Source organism: Ursus maritimus, unplaced genomic scaffold (assembly GCF_017311325.1).
Source record: "Ursus maritimus isolate PB19 unplaced genomic scaffold, ASM1731132v1 scaffold_9, whole genome shotgun sequence".
Lineage (NCBI taxonomy): Eukaryota > Metazoa > Chordata > Mammalia > Carnivora > Ursidae > Ursus > Ursus maritimus.
Genome location: NW_024427107.1, coordinates 64,605,959 through 64,630,975, shown reverse-complemented (window position 1 = coordinate 64,630,975; position 25,017 = coordinate 64,605,959). Strand labels below are relative to the sequence as shown.

Here is a 25,017-nt window from a genome sequence, read left to right as displayed (position 1 = left end):
CTAGGGGAGGAGTACGCAAACCTTTGCTTATTATTCTGGAAAGAAAGGTAAAGCAGTTTAGAGACTTGGGTTTTAGTGTCTAGCTGTGACCTTTAAAAAATCATTTAATCTCTCTGGGACCCACTCACATCTTAAAAATGTCCCTGACCAGTCAAACACTGAGTAATTTTTCTTTGCAGAATTATCATGGCCTCATTCAAAACGTCCCTTGGTGCCACTGCTGGAACTGAAGTTTCGAGGTGAGATAATCCAGGGTCTGACTTGGTCTGCCGTTTCTCAGCCATCACTCATGCGACCGGGACTGAGGATCTATAAGGCATGCCGAGTTACGGACACAGCGCTCCTGCCCTGTTGTCAAGAAAGCTTACAACTCTTCACACAATTCTTAATGGAAGGAAGCCGCAGAGGGGAAGAACAGTTATTTTTTTTGGTTTCTCCATTTGTGAGGCGAAAGGTCAAGTCAAAGAGTCTATAGCCTTTGCAAAATACAGATGTCAAGAAAATAGGCAAGGGAGAGAAATCCATCAGAATAGGATGTAGGACTGGTGGGCTTCTAAATCATTCTTGTAAATGGTTGATAAATGCTAGTTCCTTTCCAACTTCCCTTCTCACTCATGCTTTTACATCACACAAATGTATAACCTTGAGGACCTTACCCTCATCTAGTCTATGACCTATGCCTCGTCTGTGAGGTTTATTTTTAAAGTACATGTTTTAATTTTGTTCAAAGTATAAATAGATTTTCACATACCAGCTCCTGCCAACAGAGTGTAAGTCGTTTCTTATCTAAAGTGGTTTGGTTCAGCATCTTGGGTTTCTTCTCTGCTTCAGAGATAAAGGCACTGTAAGAGAAGAATAACAATTTTGAAACCTACTTAGTGAAAATCCATTTATGTAATTCCAGAGATTTGCAAAAATACTTTCTGCAACACAATGGGAAAGCTGATAAAGCCACGAATCCAAGATTTCTCATTTAGAATTAAGCAATGGTATGCTAGCTTTTCTAAGAGACAAATGAGGGTTGGAAATGATGCCAAGACTCCACATTAGTTTTGGGGAATAGACATTTGTTTTCCTACTTTCTTTCACATATATATCTATTACGATTGCTATCCAAGGTCATAACAAACAGAAAATAATGCAGTTTTCCATCATCTTATACATTTAACACGCACCAAGAGTTTCCTGAAAAGCTGTATGTAAAAAATATTTTTGACTCAATACTGGGTTATGTCCTCACATGTTAAAAAGTATACAAAAGAATGAATAGTAACATTTTGAGGGATGATGCTGAAAATGTGCTCATAAGAACATGGGAGAGGTTATAAATGCAACTGAAGAAGAAACGTAATGGCTTTAAAACTTGGGGAAATAAGATATTGCCCTCATTAACAATAACATAAATGCAAATTAAAATCAATGCCATTTTCATCTATTAAAAATTGGATAATATTCAAGGTTGGTGGGGAAATAGTCACTCTCCTCCAATAATTGCTATAATGTTTAAGAGAGAATTTGACAGCACTTGTCAAAATTTAAATGTCCATATAATTTGATCCAAAAATTAAACTAGAATTCTGTCCTTCAAAAACAACTGAAAATTTTTGCAAGAAGATATTCACACAGTAATGCTTATCACAGCATTGTTTATAGTAGGAAAATAAGTAGAACCGACTAATATATCAGAGACCAGTTAAATACGTGATATATATCACACAGTTAAATATTGAGGACTAGCGTGTACTACTGTAGAAAGATGCCAGTGATAGGCTGTAGAGTGGAAAAGCAACCTGCTGAGCAAAGTGTGCAACATTTGTGCAACAATACAGTGTTTTTAGGAATGTGTGGGTTTGCAAACGCACAGGGAAAAAACCCAGAAGAACAAATCACACCTGTCTCTGGAGAATGGGATTGGGAGAGAAGTGAGAACACTTTTCCTTTATACATTCCTACCTTTTTTTTTTTTTTTTTGTAAGATGAGCGTGTAATTCTGTGATGAAGAAAATCAAGGAGAAACGAAAGGAAACAAGGAAACAAAAGGAGAAGTCTAAAATGCCACACCTCCCAGTGAGGGGTCCTACATCAGCGCAATTGGAAACCTCACCAGAAATCCTCTGTGGACATCCTAGTCAAGTTACATGTTCTCTTAATTTCTGAAAAGGATCAAAAGGATTCTATTTTGAGGAAGGCAACTTGTTGCCACATATCTACCTTTCTGAGAGCTACGAGAAATTCCATTCCACTCCCAGGATGGACCAGCTCAAGGAGACATGGTGGGCACTTCTGACTTCTGAGTTCTCTCTCCCTTTCTCACAGCGGGGGAAATCACTGATTTCCTCATCAGAATCGGAGTAAATGACCATGGTGCCTGTTTCTGTTCATTCTTTATCTTTCAGACCCAGCCTGCTGTGGCCTGTGGACAGCTTCCTCGCCTTCACGCGGCAAGTGGCCTATCTCTTCTCCGGTGTGGGAGGGGGGGGGACTCGGAAGTCCAGCTGCTTAACCCCAAATGGGTGTGTGTGTGGGCGGGGGACCAGGAAGCCCACCTTGACCTCAGGTGCCTTTTCAAATCCAAGATTACCAAATACAAAACTAACATTTTGAGCTCTGTCTGACCCTCATAATTATGTTTTCAGTTGCTTGTAACTTGAGGAGAAAGGGGAATGATTATCACCCCAAATAACCCCCTAATATAGAAAATTATCGAGCTATAATTTGCCCATAAACAGTTTCTAAAAATATGAGATGATGAAGCTTTTGAAGATGCTTAAAGAGAGTTGCCGGTGGCGCTTAGCTCACAGCAGGAGTAGCACTGATACATACTGTTTCTATAATGAGAAATGAAAAGGAAAGATAAATAGAAAAATATATATATATATTTATTTGTTTGCTTCTCTTTTTAAAATCAAGAATGCAGGGTAATTCAGAGATTAGGAAAGAGAACTTATAAAGCAGAACACCAGAATTTAGCTACTTAGCTACCCCCTATCTACTAATTTTTGCCTTCCATCAAATAAATCTCTGCTCCTTCTTCATTGCTTCCGTTATGACAAATTCTCATTTTTGTTCAAGTCTTGAGCTAATTAATTTCAAGTGTTAGCTCAGGCTGCTTCCTTATGTGATAGGCAGCCCCTATAATGGCCCCCAGTGACCTCCTTCTCCTGCTCTTCTTGCCATTGGGTCATTCCTTCCCTTTGAATGCGCACTGGACCTAGTGATTCGCTCATACTAGAGTATGTCATGAGTGATGGGATGTCACTTCCAAGATTAGGCTATAAAAGACCATGACTTCCATCTTGCTGGCATGTTCTCTCTGATTCTTCTAGCTTGCTCACTCTGATGAAGTCAGCTGCCGTGTCGTGAGAGGTAGTCCACACGGTAGAGAATTGAGGCTGACTTCCAACCAAGAGCCAGCAGGGAACTGAAAGTCCTCAATCCAACAGCCCATGAAAAACAGTTCTGCAAATAACCATGTGAGTGGTCTTGGCAGTGAATCCTGCCCACTAGAGCCTCGAGGTAACTGCAGCCTCCATCAGTGCCTTGACTGTAGTCTCTGAGAGGCTCTCGGCAAAGGACCTGGTTAAGCCACACCTGGACTCCTGAACCACACAAACTGAGATCATCAATACCACGTTAAGCCACTAAACTGGGGAGTCATTTGTGACTCCGTGATAAGCAACTAATATACTCTACTTTTAAGTCTTTTATTATAGTGTTTGCCACCTGGAATCAGAGTCCTTAATCGATGCTTATTGTGTTATATAAAAAATTCTATTAAATGATATTTGATATAATTTACCATCTAATTGTCAAATAGTTGCTGAGCAGCTACCAAATGCAAAGAAGCATGCTGGGCCTAACGTTACTAGCAGTTTTCTTGTTTCATTTAAAAGTCTCTGCAGTGAGTCTTTCTTTTCTTCTCTTTCTTTTTTACCCCTTTGCTTTAGCTTTATTTATGTGTCAGGAAGCAACAGTGAGCCCAGAAGTGCCAGCTCAATCACTGAACAATATAAAGATGGATAGAGCACTATAAAATGACCATCTGAATTCACGGAAAATCAACTGTTTTCTAAGGTAATTAAAAGCTGATTCCACGTAAGCTCAGCAACCCGGTACCTGCTTTGACTGATGAAGTCACTGAGCACCGTCTTCATTTTATCTTCTGATGCTTTCTCTGAAATCTTGATCAATTCTCTCACTTCTTCTATACTTTCTTCCTGGAAACAAACCACAGAGATGGAGGGATGAGGGGCAGAAGGAGACACTGACTGTGGTATCTCAGACATAATATTTTGCTGATTTTTATCATAGAAATGAAGGGAGAATTCCCTCATTTTCTTGTACCAATCTGGCAAATGCTACTGCATTCTAACTTTGAAACTTGTTTTTCTTAACTGGAATCCATCTAAATACAAGTCTTCTCCTGCGTTGCTCAAACACATCGTTTCTATCCCAGATCATTTCCTAATGGGGAACAATTTATTTAGAGTCTACCCTCTGGGGAAACCTAATGTCAAGAAATACCTAACAAAGTAGAGTAAATTAGATATAATTATTTTAAAAATCTTCAAAAGCAATGTTTAAGTCAATTGGTTATATGGGAATATAATAATACTGAATAATTCTAAATTACAAGGGTTATCAATTATTCTGATGACAAGAGTTTGGGCGGGGGTGAGGTGTTATGGAGGAGGAGGACGGTTGCATATGACAATGGCTATATGCTTGTATATTTAATAATCATGCTTTTCTTTCTACATCTAAATTCTATTATTCCATTCGGTGGCTTGGAGGGATATAGGACTCAAAAGGCAATATACATGTTATCACTGCTTTGCTAGAATTTACAAAAACTACATTCTCTACTACACATCAAAGTTCGCTGTCTGGGCTTATATGTTTCCCTCTTTCCCCTTTACTGTAAGAACAGGCAAATTGTGGAGTGGTTAAAAATCTAGGCGTAGGGTCGAACTACCTCTGTTAAAATCCAGGCTCCATCCTTATAAGTGAACTAACCCCTTTATGCCCAGTTTCCTGTGAAATCAGGTAAGAATAGTGCCCACCAATAGCACCAGGGGAAGTGTGGACTTCTTCAAACACTGCTTAGTGCTTAGTAAACATTCAGTCATGTTAGCTGGGACACACCAAGCGTGGCAGGGATCCTGGCACTGAGAAAGGAATTAGAAATGAATGGTAAGGGCAGCTATGGCCTCTAGGGAAACATTATTGTTTTGTCAAGCCTTTTAGAAATAAACTCTCTCTTTGGCCTGAAGGAGAAGCCAGTCTTACAAAGCAAGTCTGTGGCTTCCACAAAATGTGACATCAGACCAAGCACCCACTACCTCCAGACTCTACTTCCATGACACCTGGAATCCCCAAGGTCAGAAAGGAAACTCTGTTTCACACAACTAGAGACAGAATGGTAAAGCAAATGAGAGAGAGAGAGAAATGTGTTCTTTCCTTAGCATAGGGTTTCATGGAATGAGAGGGTCCCCTGGTGAGGCATGGCGGGACAGAAAGTAGAGGGCACGAAGAGAAGTATAAAAGCAGGCACAGACACCAAAGGGCAGGCTCAGGAGCCCAGAGAAGCAGAGGTCCTGGGGTGCCTTCCTCCCTGGGGTCGGATAGAGCAAGCCAGCAGTCACTGCATATTGGCACGGTCATAAATACTTCCACACATTCAATCCCTCAAATAACTCTTAGCCCCTTTCAGGTCCAGGTCTTACGCCAGATGTCGCAGAACAGCGGGAAATGGTTATTGAACAAATAAACACACAAATCAATTGTAAAAGACGGAGAGGTAAAGCACGGGATAAGAGAGGGGAGAATGGGGAGAAGCCAGAAGGCTTCTCTGAGGAAGGAGTTGGAACTGAGCTGTGGAGATTGATGGGTGACATAGCAGAAGCGTGGAGGGGAGAAGTAGCTCCGGATGAGGGAACGGCATGGAGGTGGCTATGAGGCATAAAGAAGCTTCGTTTCTTCAAGAAAGTAAAAGTCCAGTGTGTTTGGAACAAAGGCAAAAACATGTGAGAGGCAGAACTGGAGAGGTGGCAGGACTTCATCTTGCAGGCAATTCTCCACCATGTTAAGGACTCAGAATTTTATATGAGTTGAAGCCAGGATCTATCAATTTTGTGAGAGTGTTGCCAATCTCCTGCCCTCTAGAGATTGGGAAAACAGCCTACCCCTAGGTCCTATAACATTAAGAAGCAGGGCAGGGATTCTAATCCAGATAGTTCTATTTAAAGTCAAAATGTATTCTCATTTCCCTGGGTCCACAGGGCAGGAATTATGTGCCCTCCAATGCAGCAGCTGTAATTTATTTGTATTTAAATTGAGGTCAAGACCCTCTCCTGGATGAATAAAAAGATCCCTTTTGCCTCCAGCTGCCCAATGTTCAAATCCATCACCTGTGAGAGTCACCTACCAGGAGGTCCGCCATTTTCTCCAGCATGTTGGACCAGTGCAGCCTAAATGTCTGTTCTCCCCAAGAACTGATGAAATAGACACAGGGCTTCTTGGCCTCAAAAGGCAAATAGTTGTAATTCCTGTGAAAACAAGTTAGGTCTGGAAGTTAGTTGGCAATCAGTATTATTCAGGCAATTCCAGACACATATTCATGTTCTACACATTCTGAGTGGGGTGGGGAGGGGTGATGACAAAACAATCAAACTATTAACTCTGTTCTAATCGGAGACTCATGAGTAATGAACAATGAATAGATAATGTGGCGACAATGGAGAGGTACTAACAGCAGCAGCCGTCAGACCCAGGGCAAAGCCTAGAGCTGAGCACCAGGGGGCAGGGTTTATCAGGTAAGCCTTCTGCAAGCAGGAACTTCCCTTTCCAGTTGAGAGAGGGGAGAAGGGAGAAAAACTAACATGTTCCCTTTAATGTCTATAAGCTACGCACTGTGTGAAGATCAAGCGAGATAACAGATGTGAATGAAATTGCTAGATAACTGTAAGAGCATAATATATTAGTAATGAGGATGAAGCATGTGCCTTAATCTAAACTGCAGCAACCATGCTGCCATTCATGCATGCATCCATCCATCTAGGCATCCATCCATCCATTTATCCATCCATCCATCCATCCATCCTGCCATCCATCCATGCATGCATCGTTCCATCTGTCCTTGTATCCGTCCATCCATCCATCCATTGTTCATCTGTCCATCCATGCATCTACCCATCCATCTGTCCCTCCATCTATCCATGCATGCTTACAGTATTTACTACTGCCAGGCATTGGTGCTGATAACGCAGGCAACCTGCTTGGTTAAGAAGGGACAAGAGGGTGGCAACATAGCTAGAAGAGGAGATGTGGAGCCAAAGGAGATTTTTGAGGATAACAGTTAGATATGCTTAAATGCTGATGAGAAAAAGACAGTTAACAGGGTGAGACTGAAGACACAAAAGAAGGAACTAATTTTTCAGTTTTGGTCCCCAGGAAAAAAAAGGATGGGGTGAGGCAGGTAAGGTGGGGGAAGTGTGGCAAAAAGTTGAGGTTCCCTGTCTAACGACAACTATATCCTTAACTATGTCTTCCCCAAACCCCCTGTAATTTTCCCACAAACAGCTGGGTCCGGGAGAAGAGAGATATGGAAGGCCAAGGCACAGTTCTTAGAATGGGCAGGGTGAGACCTGAGGCCCTATGAACACAAGCAGTGTTTGGAGTCACACACCTATAGAGGCAGAGAGAGGAGAGACCAAGGGAGAGAAAGCTTTGTTTCCATCCCAAAAAACTAAAGAGAACTTCAGCCTGAAAGAATGGATGGTTGTTCTTTTTAGTTCTCCAACCCAAATTTCTTCTGGAGACCATAAAATTAGCAAAGGTGTCCTATAGTCTGTTCTGCAGAAAATAAATCAGCGGGCGTCCATTTAGAAGAGAAGCCAATAAATTCTTGGCAGAGCCTGGGGTTGTTATTATAGCAGGAGAACAAAAAATAAATAAATAAATAAGTTAGAAATCAAACTGCTCTTTCATTTCTTTTAAATTTATTGCACCAAGAATCCTACAAGATACATTCTCACCCAATATTGTTCTTTGTTCCAAGGTTTCTGTGGTTCAGATGATTTTGTGCTAATGATGTTCAGGGCCTTTGTCTCTTGGATTCCCAGAGTCCTCCCAGTCTTACTGGGTCTGGGACTGGGATGCTGTGGGTCTCAGGCACACTCAGTACAGATGGAGCACGGCAGATGGGAGGGCACCATGAGGGCACCATACTGCCAGTGGGAAGAGAAGGCTGCCAGTTTGAATGGCTGCCCTGACACAAGACCAGCCTTGTGACTTTGGGCAAGGGTAGCCCTAGAGTCCTGGGAATGAAATGATGAACTGCCATGGGATGTCCTGTGCTCTGATCTCATTCCTGAACTCCAGCCCAATACATAAATCGTATGTGAATGCACGTGCTTTGTAAAACTAGAAAGCCCAGAACAAATGCAAGGCGGTATTTTAATGAAGGCAACACACAAATCAAGTGACTCCATGCATATGCGTGTGTGCACGTGCACACATGTGTCTATTATGGACATAGGACCTTCCCATTCAGCTGCTGCCACCCCTGTTTGCCACTATGTGGACAGAGCCTCAATATAGTGACTGAGGAATATTTCTGAGAGACAGAAAGTCCAAGAAACATAGCATGATTCATTCGGGTCTCCTTAGCCAGCTGGCGAGCACTAATATGAGGTCCATCCAAGGGTGTTTTGAGACTTCTCATTTCTTCCCAAACTGTTCCCACACTAGATCTCCTGACATTCTCACCCATCATCAACTATGGGCTAGTCCAACAAGGTGGAGAGCTTTTCACGTCTGGTCCCAGTGAAAGGATGCACAGTATCTCTGAATAGTCTCAGAAAAGTCTCCCTGAGTTGCAAATCCAGTCATAGGATCCACTCATTGATAATTCAGTTTTGAGAATAGACAGAGAAGCCATCAAAGGACTGGGAAGTTTGCGTTCCTTGTTGGGTGTGTGGAGAGAAGAATGCACAACCAACTATGGCTGCCAGGGAGCAAAAAAACATCCCAAGGAAGGTGATCCACGGGAGGGGCAGGATTTAGAAAATATAAGACACACTCAAAAATGAGCAGATAAGTAGGGGTTCTTGGGTGGCTCAGTCGGTTAAGTGTCTGCCTTTGGCTCAGGTCATGATCTCAGGGTCCTGGGATTGAGCCCCACGTCAGGGATCCCTACTCAATGGAGAGCCTGCATCTCCCTCTCCCTCTTCCTGCCACTCCCCCTGTTTGTGCACTCGCTCGCTCTCTCTCTCTCTCTAATAAATAAATAAAGTCTTTTTTAAAAATGAGCAGATAAGCAGCTAAGATTATTTTCACTTACTCCTTCATACTTCGTCCCAAACACTCTCCTTTCACTGCTTAAGCCCCTTCCCATTCTTTAGGATGTTGCCTTTTCTGTGACCTTTCTCAACTCCTCACCTCCTCCCCAGGGAAAGTAAGTTACCCGCCTCCTCTCTCCGCGCCCATAACACCGTGTGCCCGACTCAGTTATGGTAATTCCTTAGCTCATTTAAAAACATTTATGAGGATCTACTACATTCCAAGCTAGAAAGGAGCAGATACACAGGTGAATAGGACACAGTCTGTGTCCTCAGAGTGATAACAGTCTCATGGGGAGACAGACAAGTAAAAACATCTTAATGCAGTGTGATTGGTGCTTGGTGGAGAAATCAGACTTGGGATTCGGGGAAAGGAATGTGGGCTTAGCCTTGGAGGGTAATGGGAACCAGCAGTTCTGACAAGGGGGCTTGTTGCCTGGCAGAGGGCAGAGCATACTCAAAGGCCCAGAAGCAGCAAACAGCAGGACACATTTGGAGAACCACCAGAGACATTGTGTGGCTGGAGGAATGGCGGAGTTTGGGCAGTGACTGGAGATGATGGTAGAGAAGTTGATGGGGATGGAAATAACAAGGTGTGGTCTTTGCAAATAATCCTGAAAGCCTCAGGCAGCCAATGAATGTCAGAGTAACTGGCTCTGATAGATAGCTTGGTGAATTTCTTAAAGATCCTAGCCAGGTAGGAAGTTTCTAAAATAATCCAGGTCAAAGATGCCAATGACCAGAATTAAAGAAATAACCATCTATATGAGAAATACTTGAGAACCAAAATTGGCCAGACTTCATTGCTGACTGGATGTGGGAAGGAAGGGAACAGAGGACGGCTGACAACTTTTTGATTTGTGGTTCAGAGGACACAGAGAAGGCTAGGACTAGTCCATGAGATGGGAAAGATAGGAAGACGAGCAAAGTTGTCTATGGAGACAATGAACCTGCTACAACTTTGGGACACACAAGTGGGGGGTTTGGATTTCCTGCTCAGGGAAGAGCGCTGTCTGGGGAAATGCATTTGGGAGTCCTTGTTATCTGACAGTGCTCAGTAAGCCATGGGTCTGTGCCCAGAGTGTCTAGATTGGGCAGAGCAGAGAGAGGGACGAGCACCGGCAATGTGGTTCCAATCTCCTCACATACAAAGGGGGAGAACAATGTTCTTTTATGAGAACCCAATGAGAGGCTAAAGCTTTTCTCATGGCACAAGGCTCAGAACACAGAAGACTCTTGCTGGGTGTGGCTTTCTCTTCGTGTAAATCACGTGGTTGGTGCTGGACACCACTTTCTTACAACAGAATTCTAGAATTTTACTTCTCTTTGCATGTTGAAAGTTTACGTGGGTTAAAGATCAGTGAGTGTGCATGGAGGTACTCCAGATGTTTTCTGAAATGGTCTTTTCTGGTGGCTGACAGTTGTTTTTTTGAGTTCTTTGGTCTGACTGCAGCAAAAACAAGATAAGAAATGATGGATCCAATAATCCAATTTACATAATAGCACAGAGCTCAGAAGAACATAGGAACTGGTAATGGGGTTTGGATTGAAATGTTAAATTCTGACCTTCCTACCCTGTTATGCTTCAAAGTTATAGCTATGGTGATAATAGCCATCTTCATTGTCCTGCCCTTAGATGAATTACCCGCATGTGACATTTGGAGAGTTGTCAACATGTCACTGAAGATTCAGTAGAGTGGCACTGACCATGTTGCCCCTGTTCATGCCCTGCTCCCATAACTGAGATTTAAAAATGATGTTTCTGGTTTTAGGGAAGAACTGAATCAAACAGTCCCAGAAACAGGTCAGACTCCCATTGTCAGAACCCTGGCTGTTCTCCCCTACAGTGTCTCCTACCTGTTCCCTTCTGTCACGAGTGGCTTCTCTGGGTGAGTGGTGGAGACCATAGGGATGGCAACATTGTGGGCTGCATCCCCTTCTCCTTCATGCAGGAGTGGGAGGCTGTCTTCTTCAGCTGTGTCAGCTGACTTCTTCTTACTCCCATGATGGGACCCTCCATCAAGCAGGTTCCCAAAATTACCTATTGAGACAGTAGCAAGGGGAGAGAGGTCAGGTGTCAACGAGCAGAATCAGGCTACTTAGCATAAGGGATCCAGGGTCATATCCTCCCAGGGCAGAAAAATAAGATTTCAGTATGAAGGTGGGAAGTGTGATGGCCAGACCAAAGAAATAAGATTGACAATGATGGTGAGCCATCATCTACATCCATCTTATGTTCTCTTTTGTAAAAACTATTTCAGACACAAATGAACTGGATTCCAACTCCACTTTCTTCTGCTCCTTGGAAGGATACCCTCCTGATATGAATCAAGACCTTCTCTGATGAAATGCTCTTTCTTGGAAAGGTTTTCCAGCTGTACATCAGCCCAGGAAGATCACTGGGAGTTATAGTAACTGCACCTACAATATGCACAGGACTTTGCATCCATTAACTCATTACACCCTTGCAGCAGCTCTATGAAGTGTTATTGCTATTCCCATTTCATAGATGAAGAAACTGAGGCCCAGAGAAATTAAGTGAGCCTAGAAGTAATGGAACTAGGATTAGTAATCCAAGTCTGTGTGAATCCAAACTATACTCTTAATCCTTTTTCTTAAGGGTGAAAATAAATCTGTCCCTTACATATTGACACAAGTGAACAAAGAATTATTCATTTCTTTCTGAGGTACAAACCTCTGCCAGAATGCTATCATTTCTATGTAAGACACTAACTCATTCATTCAAGAAACAGGTTTAAAGCCAGTGCCATGTGCCAAGCGCTGTGCTTGTTTGCACTTACCGATAGAAACTTCAAAGCTAATGGGTTTATCTCCAATCTTCCGGTCAATCATGGAAGCTTCAAAAAATGCTCCAAAAAGTAAAAATTCCTCATATTTTTCTGGTATAATCTATAGAAACAAAAAAAAATTTTAGACAGGTCTGGCTCTATTTTTTTTTTTTTTTATTACCAGGAAGCTGAATTAGTGAGGTTAACTGGTCCAGGGTGATTTGTAGGCATTTGAGTTTCAGTGTCAACCTGAAAGGGCACATCATTTTCCCACTAATCAGGAAGGCAGGAACCAGGACCTACAAATTACAAATCCAAATTCAGCCATCTATCCAGAATGATGTAATCTCAACCTTCTGAGTTTCTGCCTTGCAATTAAAATCATTTTTTCTATTTAAAGACAAAGACTGGCATGTGTATCTTTCTACACTACTATTGGTAAAACACAGGTTTGGAATCACCTTCAGGTGAGCAACCATTTAAAAAACAGTCACAGGATCAAACCTCTACATCGTTTTATGGGTTATACAGGTTGGTCACATACATTATGTTTGTTCCTCAACAACCTCGAGAGGTTGAAATCTGGATCATTCCCATTTTACAGGTGAGGAAGCTGAGGAAACTAAACTTAAGGTTGAATTTAGTAACTTTCCCAAGTATTCTGACCACAGATCAGTGCTCTTTGAGCTCTACCATGTGCTAACCCAACACCTCGGTGCTGCTCAAAGACAGACCTTACTCCCCGAAATAACACAAGCCTGGATAAAAGAGACAGGAGGGCTAGGCACTTGCATGAGTGACAACCAATCCAGCAAATCCAGGACGAATAAGCATGCAGAGGGTCCCAGGATCATCTCTGCTTTTACACTGAAAGGGGCCTTGGAGTTCATCTGCTCCAGCTTCTACCTGAATAAACTAAAGCTCACAGAGACTAAGGGGTTTCCCCGGGTCACACAGCAAATTAAAGTCAGCCAAGGTTTGAGGCTTGGGCTCCCTCAAGGCTGCCTTCTCAAGGAGCCTACACTGTGGAAGACAGGACCATGACAGGTCACAAGACCGGAGCCATCCCAATGGAACCACGACTGTTTGTAGATGACTACTATTGATGTGGAACAGGCTGATGGTTCAGGGAGCAGATGTAGCCGAGACACAGACACAGCATCACATTTCTGAGTGAAGAGGCCGAATGAGCTGCCATATAGTCTGTGCTTCCTGCTTTCACACTTGGATTTATTAAATTCCATGGAAAAAGCAATAAGGTTCATCTAAGGAAAATAAGCAGTTGTGGCTTTAGAGCTGAAGAGCCCCATTCAATCAAAAGCCCTGAACCCCGTCCCTCCGAGAGCCAACAGGTCTCAAAAAGGTGACCTTTCCTTCACGTAGGAGCGTTCTTGCTGTTGGAATCAGCAGGAAATGTTACTATTGACCAGAAACTGTTGGACAGGGTGGGGGCTCAGTGCTGGATCTTAGTCATAGAGCACGCACCCCTCCCACCTGCTGCCGCTGTATGCACTGGCTATAAATAAGCCACATATCTTGCCTTTCTGGGGCCAAGTTTACTCTCTGGGAGGAGGTTAAAAAGTATCTGAAGACCTGATGGGAAGACAGGCCATATAGCCTTGAAGAGGAATGGCAGACTCTCTAGCCAGATAAACCCTTCTTCAAATCCCAACTCTGCTACTTCCTAGCTGGTTGACTTTAGGCAAGTCATGTCCACTCTCTGGGTGTCACTTTCCCTGTCTGTGAAATACACATTGTCATAGGGCCTACAGGGGGGGAATAATGAGAGCATTCATATGGAGCACCTCATATAAAGCCTACGCATAAAAATGCCACAAGAATGGTAGTCATGGCAAGTCTGTCAACAGATAGAATTCATCCCTTAATCCTGCCCATCCTTCAAGGTCTAACTCAAATGGCCCTTTCTTTTGGAAGCGTACTTTGACTTCCTGAGTTTAAGAAATGATGATGGTAATGTTTACTGAGCTGTTATTATGTGTCAGATGTGGTATTAAGACCTTTACCTACATTATCTCATGTAATTCTCATAATCACCCTGGGAGGGAGATGCTTTTATTCTACCTGTTTAAAGATGAGGACAATGCAGGCTGTAAAAGATTAAAACATCTGTCCAAAGTTACTAAACATGCCTACTGTTTACTGAGCACTTACTATGTACCAGGCTCTGTTCTTAGCACTTTGCACGTATTAATTCATTAAATCCTCCCTGTGAGCCCATGAAGTAGAGTTTATTATTGGAAATAAGCATAAGGAGCTTATGCCCAAAGGTTCAGAGGCAATGTTTCTCCAGAGGCTGGGCAATAACCGCTGCCACATCTGAAATCCAGCTGTCTTACTTGAGAGCCCAACATTTTAATTATTATACTTCACTTACTCCAGAAATATTAGCACTTTATCTGTAGTTCCTTATTGCACGCATCAATTTCTACTTCCTGTACATTTATTTTGTATGTCTTCTTCCCCTTCTATATCATAATTTCCATGGAGTCAAACTCTATTTGTATTCCTACCCATACTGAGGATGATGTTTTAAAAAAGAAGCTAGTCAGTACATGTTCACAGAATTTGAAAATGAACACATCTATTAGAGTAGTTATGCTCTGTGAAAGCTCGGCATAGGGAGATAAGCTTCGACGGTGGTGATGAAGGTGAGTTGGAAAAGCCAACGTCATGGGATCTCATTTGTCCAGGTATGCAATGAGAGCATGGCTGCAGCAAGGGAGATAAGGGCTCAGGACCCTGGAGAGCCAAAAAAGAAGCTGCTGCAAGAAGGGATATCACCATGTTGGTAAGGGTGAGCTCTGAGGCTGTTGAGGCTCTGGAGAAGGTAGAAAATACACCCACAATTCCTTGGAAATCCCCCACTCAAAAGATGAAGCTTAATCCCCCCCCCTTTTGGTGTGGGCTTAGTGACGCATTTCTAACAATTAGAATGTTGTATAAATATCGATGTGTGACTTCTATGGGTTTGGTCATAAAACACATTGACGTTTCTGCCTTGTTCTCTCTTGGATTACCCAGTCCACTCAGGGGAAAGCCAACTGCCATGAAAAAACTAAGAAGCCTATTGAACAGTCCATGTGGTGAGGAACCAAGTCCTCCTGCCAAAAGCCATGAGAGTGCGCCATCTTGGAAGTGGATCCCACAGTTCCAGTCAAGCTGTCAGATGACCGCAGCCCTACCAACATCGTGATTGAAACCTCATGAAAAATTCTGAGCCAGAACCACCAAGCTAGGTATTCCCAAATTCCTCATTCACAGAAAATAAATGTTTGTTGTATTAAGTTGCTAAATTGGGGGGTAATTATTATATAGCAATAGATAACTAAGAAAGCCAGCAAGAAACTGACCACAAACAAGAAGCCAAGATAAAGAGAGAAAGGAGAAAAAGGGTTTGAATGAGACCTGAATTTCCCCTTTCCTACCACCTTCATCCAAAAGCCAAGATTGCTCTTGGCCTTGTAGAAAATGTACACTCTACATAAATTCCCAGCTACCCTTGCTTTCTGCTAGATTTTTTTTTTTTTTTAAGATGGCCTGAGCAAAATATCTTGAAGATACTGACGTGGGTTAAGAAAATCTTCTATTAGACCCTTTCTACTTGGCAATTCCTGTCTAGAAAAGAATGGCCAGTCTCAAAAGTAGAAAAGATTCCTGCAGAATCAGATACAGTCAGATATCAGCATAGGTGGCTACTTAAGGTACCCACAGTTTCTGGCAAAGTCCAAAAAATGTCATTTCCGAAGTTGGCATGTATTCTGAAAAAATACACATAAATACAATCACATCAAAGCAATGTCAATTCTAACTACAACAAACTGACAGTACGCATTTCCAGAGAATACTTCCCAATATACAAGTACATAGGGGAAAGCTGGGGAGGTCCACAAAATATTCAAAATTGGTCCAAAAAACAAGGTGGAGAGCTCTGAACAAATCATAGGAACACTGGTCACAGCAACAGCAAAGGTACTGCCTGCCTACCATGTATGTGTAAAGAACCCTGTTGACCGTTTTACAGGCATTCCCTCATTTACCCCCAGGGGATGCCTATGACAAAGAGACTGTTACTACCCCCTTTTGTTGATAAGTAAACTAAAACATGAAGAGGTGTTACTATCAGAGCCATGAATAGAACCAACCCCCAAGATTTCCAACCCTGGGCTCCCACCTCTCCTCCACACTGTTTCTTAAGATGTATTAGATCCCATCAGTAAAAATAAGTGGCTCTACCAGGTGACCCAGACCAGCCATCATCTCCCTTCCCCACCCAAAATGATTGTCCGGTTGACCTGAGAAACAGGTCCCAGAGCCAGAATCATCCAAGTTGAGAGTTGGATTCCACTCACCTCTGCTACTAACAAAACACAAGTTCCTTCTTTTGCTTAACCACAAAGCAGTCTTGCTAATCTAAACAGTTGATGGGGGGGTGGGGAGCGCTTGGGTGGCTCAGTGGGTTGAGCTTCTAACTCTTGATTTCAGCTCAGGTCATGATCTCAGGGTCATGAGATCGAGTTCCGCACTGGGCACTGAGCATGGAGCCTGTTTGGGATTCTCGCTCTCTCTCTGCCCCTCCCCCACTCACACTTGTGTCTCTCTCTCAAACAAACAAACAAGCAGTTACGAACATATTCACAGTTTGTATTCATCTTGGAGACCAGATCTCTTTCCCATCATACAGAAGAACCGGGCAGAAGAACTGGGCTGGAAAAATGTTAACGTGTTTTATGTTGAGTAATAGGCAATCTTTGAATTGTGATTTCCCCCCAGTCTTAGGCAGGGGAATAGGTTTCTGGAATTCTTGCATCCCAGCGTGTCACCCACTCTTCCTCCTTTTCCTCCTTCATCCCACATTACCTCACATCCAGAGCACATGCTAAGCTAACAAAGCTAAATGAAATTAGGCAACAGATAGAACTCAGTCCGTCCCCCCACCACCCACTTCCACCAGCTCTCCCAGAACACTTCTATTTCCCTTTCACTTTGGTTCTCGTGGGATTCCGTGTTTTGGGGAACACTGGAGGGATTTATCATGAGCAGGTGGCTGTGATGTGTCAGAAAGAGGCAGCAGATCAGCCCAGAATACAAGGCGGACCAATGCACATTTTGCCGGGGGAGTAAGAGCTGTGCACGCCTTTGGGAGACTGTGGGAGCTGGGCTGGCAGGTGCTGCCTCCATTCTAGGTTCTCCTCGCGGGGGCGGTGGAGCAGTGCTCAGACCTACCTCGGGGGGCACATCGAAAGGCTCCACCTCTACCTCTGTTGAGTTGGTCTTGTCTGAAGCCTGCTGGGATTTTCCATCATCGGTTTTGTCACCCTTGTCTTTACTGGAGCCTTTGGAAGATTTGGAGTCTTTGTCCTTCGAAGACGACTTGAGCTCCTTGAGTGCCTTAGAAAATCTAGATTCCTGCGCCCCTCCCGAGAGGATCTCTACAGCAATTTCCACCAAGATTCTGCCCCTGAATGACACGCCTTCTCCAAAGCCTTCATTCAGTTCCTGGTAGTCATCCATCAAACTGTGGTTCCTGGGTGAGCCATACAGGTTAATCCAGGCAGGTCCAAACGTTGGTAGAAAGCCTGCAAAAGCCCCAAGCTTTAGTTGCCTGGTAATGTTTCCTAGATGACTATTTCTTGCTTTATGAAAATTACACACATTCATTTAAAATGTAAAATATACAGAAAAAAGAAAATATTTACAGAATATCCCATCCCCAAAAGAGCCACAATTGCCACTTTGTTATATCTGCTGTACTTCTTTCTTTCTAGTGCTTCTTGCGTGCACATGATTACACTTGCTCACGCCTGTAATGATACCACCAACGCCGACGCGGACCCTTGTCTGTTCACTCATTCAGCTCATGTTTATTGAGTCCTGACTTGTGCCGGACCCCGTGCTGGACACTAAACATGGAGCCCAGTGGAGAATGAAGCAGAAACAAACACTGAACAAGTAAATACTTACATTATAAGTGCTAAGCAGGAGATTTACCTTAAGCAGCGAGAAGAGATAACAGGCTGAGGAGGCATGGAGAGGGGTCAGGCAGAAAAGAGATTCTGTCCCAAAGGAGAGTCAATTTTAAGAAGCAGAGATACTGTGTTAAAGGGGATAAAAAGATTTTATGACCCCTGACATCTAATTTTTAAAACTATTTTATACATTTCTTTGAACACCATCAAGACATTCCTGAAAAGCTGGGGTAAAACATGTTTATGTCAAGTTGAGATATTCTGAGGGCGGTGCGCATTCTGTGGAAAGCAATCCTGTGGCGAACCCTTCCACAGTAGGAAGGCTTAAACGATAGGTATTTACTGAGGCCTTTCTGTGGTGTCACGCTGTGAGAGGCATAAAAATATGTCAATCTTGTCCTCTGATTAAGCAAAGCCTTTGGTATATCTGTTATATGCCCCCCCACACATATATATGCATAAATCGACTCGTCAATTAACGCCGATTTGTAGTGCAGGGAAAGATTGCCTTGGGATTTAAGGAGGGAGGGTTTGTTGGGATATTTAGAAAGTTATCACCTGCTAATTTAGGTTTTGCAAATAAAGAAATAGTCAAAGCTCTTTCCTCTGACAGGTGGATTAGCTGGGACTCCTCCTTCCCTCCCTGGCTCTCGGAGACAGCAGTCAGCAGCACCTTCCTGCAACACTCTGGACTGTGTGCTCCTAACAATATCTTCTGGACCATTTAAACATGTAAAAACCAGTCTTAGCTTGGGAGCCATACAAACATATTAGGTCAGTGGGATGTAGCCCATGGACCATAGTCTATCAATGTCCGACCTAATCTAAACTCTTCATTTTGCATTTAAGAAACCTAAGGCCCAGAAAGGGGGAGGGACTACCTCAAGGACACACAGCGATGTTCATGGAAGACCTGGGACCAGGTCCAAGCCTCCTGGCTCGCACAGCCCGCCTCCACCTACTGCCCTGAATCAACCCGAACCACAAACCACGCAGAGCATAGATATGACCAACACACTGCCTGCTCCAATCCTCTCGCTATGAAAATGAAGCCTTCAAATCAATCATTTGGTGACCCCATTTCCAAGTGAGACACATTTACCTTTATCTCCATCCTGCTCATTGGAGATTTTCTTCAGGTCGATGAAATGGGTGGCCAAAGCTACATCATTCACGCTGCCTTCGTCCCACACCTGGATTTTCACCCTCCGACACAAAGGAGGGAACATCTCCTTGAAGACCACCTGTTCGTGCCACACGGGATCCGCACAGTTCTTCTGCACTGTGGTTCGCCCCTAAAAACAAACCCAGCACTACGTAAGCCATCAAAAGAAAGGAAAGAGGCCCCGTTAATTGACTAAAGAAAACTCTTCCATGTATACAATGGAATATCACACAGCCATCAGAAGGAACGATTACCCAAGATTTGCATCAACATGGATGGGACTAGAGGGGATTAGGCTAAGTGAAATAAGTCAAGCAGAGAAAGACAATTATCATATGGTTTCACTCATTTGTGGAACAGAAGGAATAATAGGGAGATGATAGAAGGAAGGGAAGAATGAAGGGGGGGTAAACAGAAGGGGGAATGAACCACCAGAGACTATGGACTCTGGGAAACAAACTGAGGGTTTCAGAAGGGAGGGGGTGGGGGATGGGCTAGCCCAGTGATGGGTATTAAGGAGGGCACATAGCGCATGGAGCTTTGGGTGTTATACGCAAACAATGAATCATGGAACACTACATCAAACACTAAGGATGTACTATATGGTGACTAACATAAAATAAATTAAAAAAATAAAGATATTCTGTCATTTAATCTTTACCACAGGCCATGAATTTTGCATTACTATACACATTATACAGATGAGGACCTGATAGCTCAGAGAGGTTAAGAGATTTGTCTAAAGGCAAACAGCAGAATTGAAACTAAAATAGTTTACACCAAAATCCATGTACTGTCCTTTCTTTCTCTTTCCCATATAGCATTATTATGTCAGTTCACAACAGACCTTTTACCGAACTTCTAGCTCATGCTAGGCACAGTGGGTTCAATGACAAATAAGATTTGATCCCTGTCCTTAAAATAATTTTGCCTATGGGGGCGCCTGGGTGGTTCAGTCAGTTAAGTGTCTGTCTTCAGCTCAGGTCATGATCTCAGGTCCTGGGATGGAGCCTGGTGCCAGGCTCCCTGCTCAGCGGGGAGCCTGCTTCTCCCTCTATCTCTGCTGTTTCCCCTCCTTGTGTTCTCTGGTTCTCTCTCTGTCAAATAAATAAATAAAATCTTTAAACAAACAAAACAAAACAAAACCCAGCTGGACATATAAAGTAAGTTGCCAGAAATAATGAATCTGCTTCCACCTAACCGCCATGGAAATCCGTTGCGCCCAGGAACAATACACTAGCCCCCCCTTATCCGCAGGGAAGGCATCCCAAGACACCAGTAGATGCCTGAACGCGCAGACAGTACTGAACCTTATACAGATTATGGTGGTTTTTTCCCTATACATACATACCTATGATAAAGTGTAATTTATAAATAAGGCACAGTCAGAGATTACCAACAATAACTCATAATAACATAGAACAATTAAAACGATATACTGTAATAAAAGTTCCCGTAGATCTTAACAACCTCAGCGTACAANCTCTTTCCCTTTCTTATTGAGGACTTTCACCTTTTCACCTCAAGGAGGCACTTACAGCTTCTTTGGTGCATCCCAATTGCCAGGACCACTCCTCCTGCCTCTAGCGGACATTATTCGGTAAAATAAGGGTGATTTGAACACAAGCGCTGGCCTAGCGCCACCGTGTACCCCATAACCCAGGGAGCTAAGTGACTCACTGCAGGCCGGGCTGTCGCGCTGGATAAAGGGATGATTCACATCCGGGTAGGATGGCGCAGGATCGCGCGAGATTTCGTCCCGCTGTTTGGAACGGTGTGCAATTTAGCACTCCTTGGTGGTTTATTTCTGGAATTTCCCATTTAATAATTTCAGGCCCTGGTGGACCATGAGTGACTGAAACCATGGCAAGAAAACAACAGATAAGGGAGGAATACTCTGCACCGGACACCATGCCCAGCATCAGCGACAAAGGAAGTGACTGATGGGTCCTGCCCTTAGGAAGTTCTCCTAATCACAGGGCGCTGGGGTAAAGCCAACATGCACGTTCTGAACAGGAGTTCAGAACATCTCCAGGGACGGAGCAGATACAGTTAGACCCTGAGTTTGTGCCTTGTGCAAATCCCTTCCCCCTTCTGGACTTCAGTTTCCTCATCATAAAATGGAGGTGATGTCCTATATGACTCAAGGGGTCCAAGTAAAAAATACTCCAATGTTCACCCTGCCAAGAGGAGGGGTTGGAGTAGCATATATTGTAAAACCAGAGACAACATGCGTGTCAGCTGAAGCTTTAAAGTCCAGCCAACCAGGATTAAGCTGTGACCATGTGCCCAGGCCCTGGTACCTTCAATGGCTCTTGAGCAGGGAACAGCAGGGAACAGAGATGTCCAGGCTTACAGAGTTCAAGGACTACCTGGGGAGCCTGGGGAGCAGGTTGGTAGATAGGCGGAGATGCTACAGAGCCTGTGGACAGGGTAATCGCTCAGAGAAGTAGCCAGAGGTGAGGAAGGAGGCCTGTCTGCCTGGGTTCTAAACTGTAATACCCCATAGCCCCTCTCCATGATCTCAAATGGACAGTGAGTGGGTCACCACCCCCCCCACTTTCCTGCCATGTGACTCAATACCTTTTGTGACAAGCTTTCTCTCTTAAGGCGCTTCCTAATTTTTATTTTAACTTGATTTCATTTGATTAGAAATGCCCTAGGTGCAGAGCAGAGTTCTGGCCCTGGTTTGCTGCTGGTGGTGATGACATTCCTTACCATCTGCCCAGCAAAGGAGACCTCCACGAAGGGGTCCACGAGGTCCTTATTGTCACCTACAAATGCTTTAGTGACGTTCGCCATGATGCTGGAGTTCATTTTGGGCAACCCCTCTGCTTTGTAGAGTCTCACATAGAATCTGGCCCAGGGTCTCTCTGATGGAAACCCTCGAGGGATCAGAAGGTTCCTTGAGGGGGAACAAAAAACAAAAAATAAAAAAGCTCTCTCACTTGGAAGAAGAGAGAAAAGGTAGAAGGAATTTGGAGACAGAAATAAGGATCCTGATACAGGAGAAAAAAACTGAAAAGAACAGGATTCATTGCTAAAATGAGTTTTCTTTGTGGTGTAAATGGCAGCGAAGGCTATGAATAGAGTGAATGCAAAATCCTTCAAGTCCTTGAATTATAGAATAAACACCGTCTCCCACTCTGCATCTTGAAAGAAGCACATTAAGTCTTCCCATTTCACAAACCACTGGTTGAAATGATAATTCCTTCAAAGAAAAATCAGCCAAGTTCAGATAAATAGGATAAACTCAGGAACAGCTTATCTATTTTGGGCTATTATAGGGAGACAGCTGTCCTTGTTCTAGAAGCTGACCTCCCAAAGGCTAGTGACACCTTTGATAAGACACATCTCAGTGCCTCTGATAGAGCAGAATCCCTGGTAGACAAGCCATGAATTTGGCAGTTCTCATGTACCCACAAGGAAAGGGAGGGAGAGGGGGGAGAGAGAGATGGAACCCAGGACATATCATTTCTCTTGCATGACCCTGGATGGGCCTGTCTCACTTTTCTATTTGCTCCTCAGCATCGGGGGTTTTGGGGTTGGTCTTCAAGACGTCGCCTTTCCCGGTCACGCTGATGTCACACTTCAGGTACCCCTTCGTGCCAGTCCTGATGTCGCCAGGGTCTGTGAGCAGGGCCCACTTGTCACAGAACTGATGACCTGTAAAAGCGTCCTGACAGCTCAGATCCCCTGCACCCCTGGATCCAGCAGGTGCAGCCAGTTCTGTCCCACACCCCAGGCCTCCCTCACTCTGCTCCCTAGGAGGCTGCAGCTCTTCCCGGTATTCCCAGCCTCATTCTGCCCCTCCCCCCAATTTCCTCCTCTCCTTTTGTTCCCACCCTCTTTTTTGTCTTCTCCCACCTGCCACACGTATTTGGAAAGCCTTCCACCCAGTGCTGATCACCTAGACAGGTTCCTAGCTTCGACAGGCTAGGAGGACAGTAAGGGAGTAGAGAAGTCACATATTCTTTCAAAGGCTGTAAATGGGGCTCAGGGATCTTTTTGTTCGGCCTACTCTGTCAGTCCAAACTTGAAAAGCTCTTACAAAATCTAGACCTCTGGCTGATCTAAAAAAAAAAAATTGTTATCTCTGCCAATACAGAATGCACAGTTCCTCGGGTCAGCAGGTGGTAAAGGAACTGAGGAGCCACTGCTCAGATCATGTGGGTTGTGAGCCCTCCTGTTCCCCACAGTCTGCAGCACCCCTTAAGGTATTAACCCTACCCACTGTGCTCTGTTATGCCCACGGCCTGGCCCCCTGGATTCACGCAAGTTGGAATTGCTTTGAAGAGCAGGGACCTTTCACGAGACCATCTAGATTTGTCGATGGCCCTCTTACTTATCAGCTCCTGACCTTGGACAAATTACCCGCCTTCTCTGAGTTTCACTTTCCTATAAATCTGAGACAATAAGAATTATCATAGCAAACCCTTACATGGCATGCCACAGCCGTTACTCTGCGCTAGGTTCCATAGGCAACACTTCATATATCAACTTAATCTTCCAACAACTCTGGAAAGGAGGTATTATTTTATCTTCATTTTCTCAAATGAAGAAGCTGAGGTGCAGAGAAGTCAAGTCATCTGCCCAGGGCTGCACAACCAGGAAAGAGCAGGTGGAATTTGAAGCCAGGCAATCTGGCTCCAGAGTCCACATGTGTAATTCCTAGGCCACCTTGCCCGCCTCTGTCTCACGGCATCTCAGCACTACATCATAGACAGAGTTTGTTGGGGGAAGGAAACTGCTGTCAGTAGATTGTAAACATTGAGGAAAAGAGCCAGGTTTGCTCCAATTGTGTAATTGGTGCTCCTGGGATTGCATGAGTGGGTCAGGGATGGGCACACGAATGAACTGACCTCCAGGTGTGGCAAACTGGACATGAGTGAGGGAGAGATTGGGAGGCGATGCCTTCTTACCAGGCTGGTTGTACACAGTCCCCAGGTCGACTTTGAAGGAGCCGATCAGTATGCTGCCTATCAGCTTGTGGTGAAAAACCTGAGGAGAGATGGAGCAGTGAGTCCGGCCACACTAGATTTCTCTTTGAGGATAAATCTGTGAAATGGGTTCATGACCCCTCAGCAAGGATTCCAGACCTTGATGCTTATCTGGCCCTCACTCTTGTCTGGAGCACAATGACATGTAGTCATCAAGTGAAAAGGGCATCCAGAAGTTTCTCACCCGGACTTCTTCCTCCGGCAGGTTCTCAGCTATTGAAGGACACCTAACAAATCTCACTCTCAGAAAAGTATCTTTTGAAGCCAAAGTGAGCTCTCGTACAGCCCACCCTTTAACACCCATCTCTGCCTATTGAAACTCTACCCATCTTTCAATGCCTAGAGCAAAAGTTGCCTCCTCCAAGCAGCCTTCCCTGATTCCCCACAGCTGAAAGTCCCCTTTCCCTCCTGAACTTCCACCACATTCTGCTCACAAGTTACTCAGAGAACTCATCACATATTGCTTTGAGAAGTTTGGGACATGTACACTAGTCAGAACAAGGGGACTGCTCATCCTCAAGGTTTTGTCTGCTCAGAAGTCAGCAGCAGAGTGCCTGGCTGGCGACAGCAACACATTTTAACGCAGTGCTATCAAGATGAGGAAGCTCTAAAGGAAAGCAGCAGAGCTGGCACAGGGTCCAGAAGCCACACCGCATGACAGACTGCTGAAGAAGCTGGAGTGGTTTAACCTTTAACTCAGAAAAGAGAAAACTGGGGGTGTGGAGGAGGGGTAAT

At 44.1% G+C, this 25,017-nt stretch overlaps 1 protein-coding gene across 1 annotated transcript in view; it reads right to left on the bottom strand.

The window, feature by feature from the left end:
- The window catches only part of FER1L6 (fer-1 like family member 6), a 112,948-nt gene that overhangs the window by 74,641 nt on the left and 13,290 nt on the right, over positions 1-25,017 (bottom strand). Inside the window, exons 6-15 of the mRNA XM_008689322.2 lie at positions 24,205-24,283; positions 22,792-22,948; positions 22,001-22,187; positions 19,220-19,412; positions 17,375-17,727; positions 12,143-12,251; positions 11,199-11,382; positions 6,428-6,548; positions 4,117-4,217; positions 752-842 (exon numbers count right to left, since the gene is read on the bottom strand). Of these exons, the coding sequence (XP_008687544.2) occupies positions 752-842; positions 4,117-4,217; positions 6,428-6,548; positions 11,199-11,382; positions 12,143-12,251; positions 17,375-17,727; positions 19,220-19,412; positions 22,001-22,187; positions 22,792-22,948; positions 24,205-24,283 (1,575 nt within the window). The remainder of the gene's footprint in view (positions 1-751; positions 843-4,116; positions 4,218-6,427; positions 6,549-11,198; positions 11,383-12,142; positions 12,252-17,374; positions 17,728-19,219; positions 19,413-22,000; positions 22,188-22,791; positions 22,949-24,204; positions 24,284-25,017) is intronic.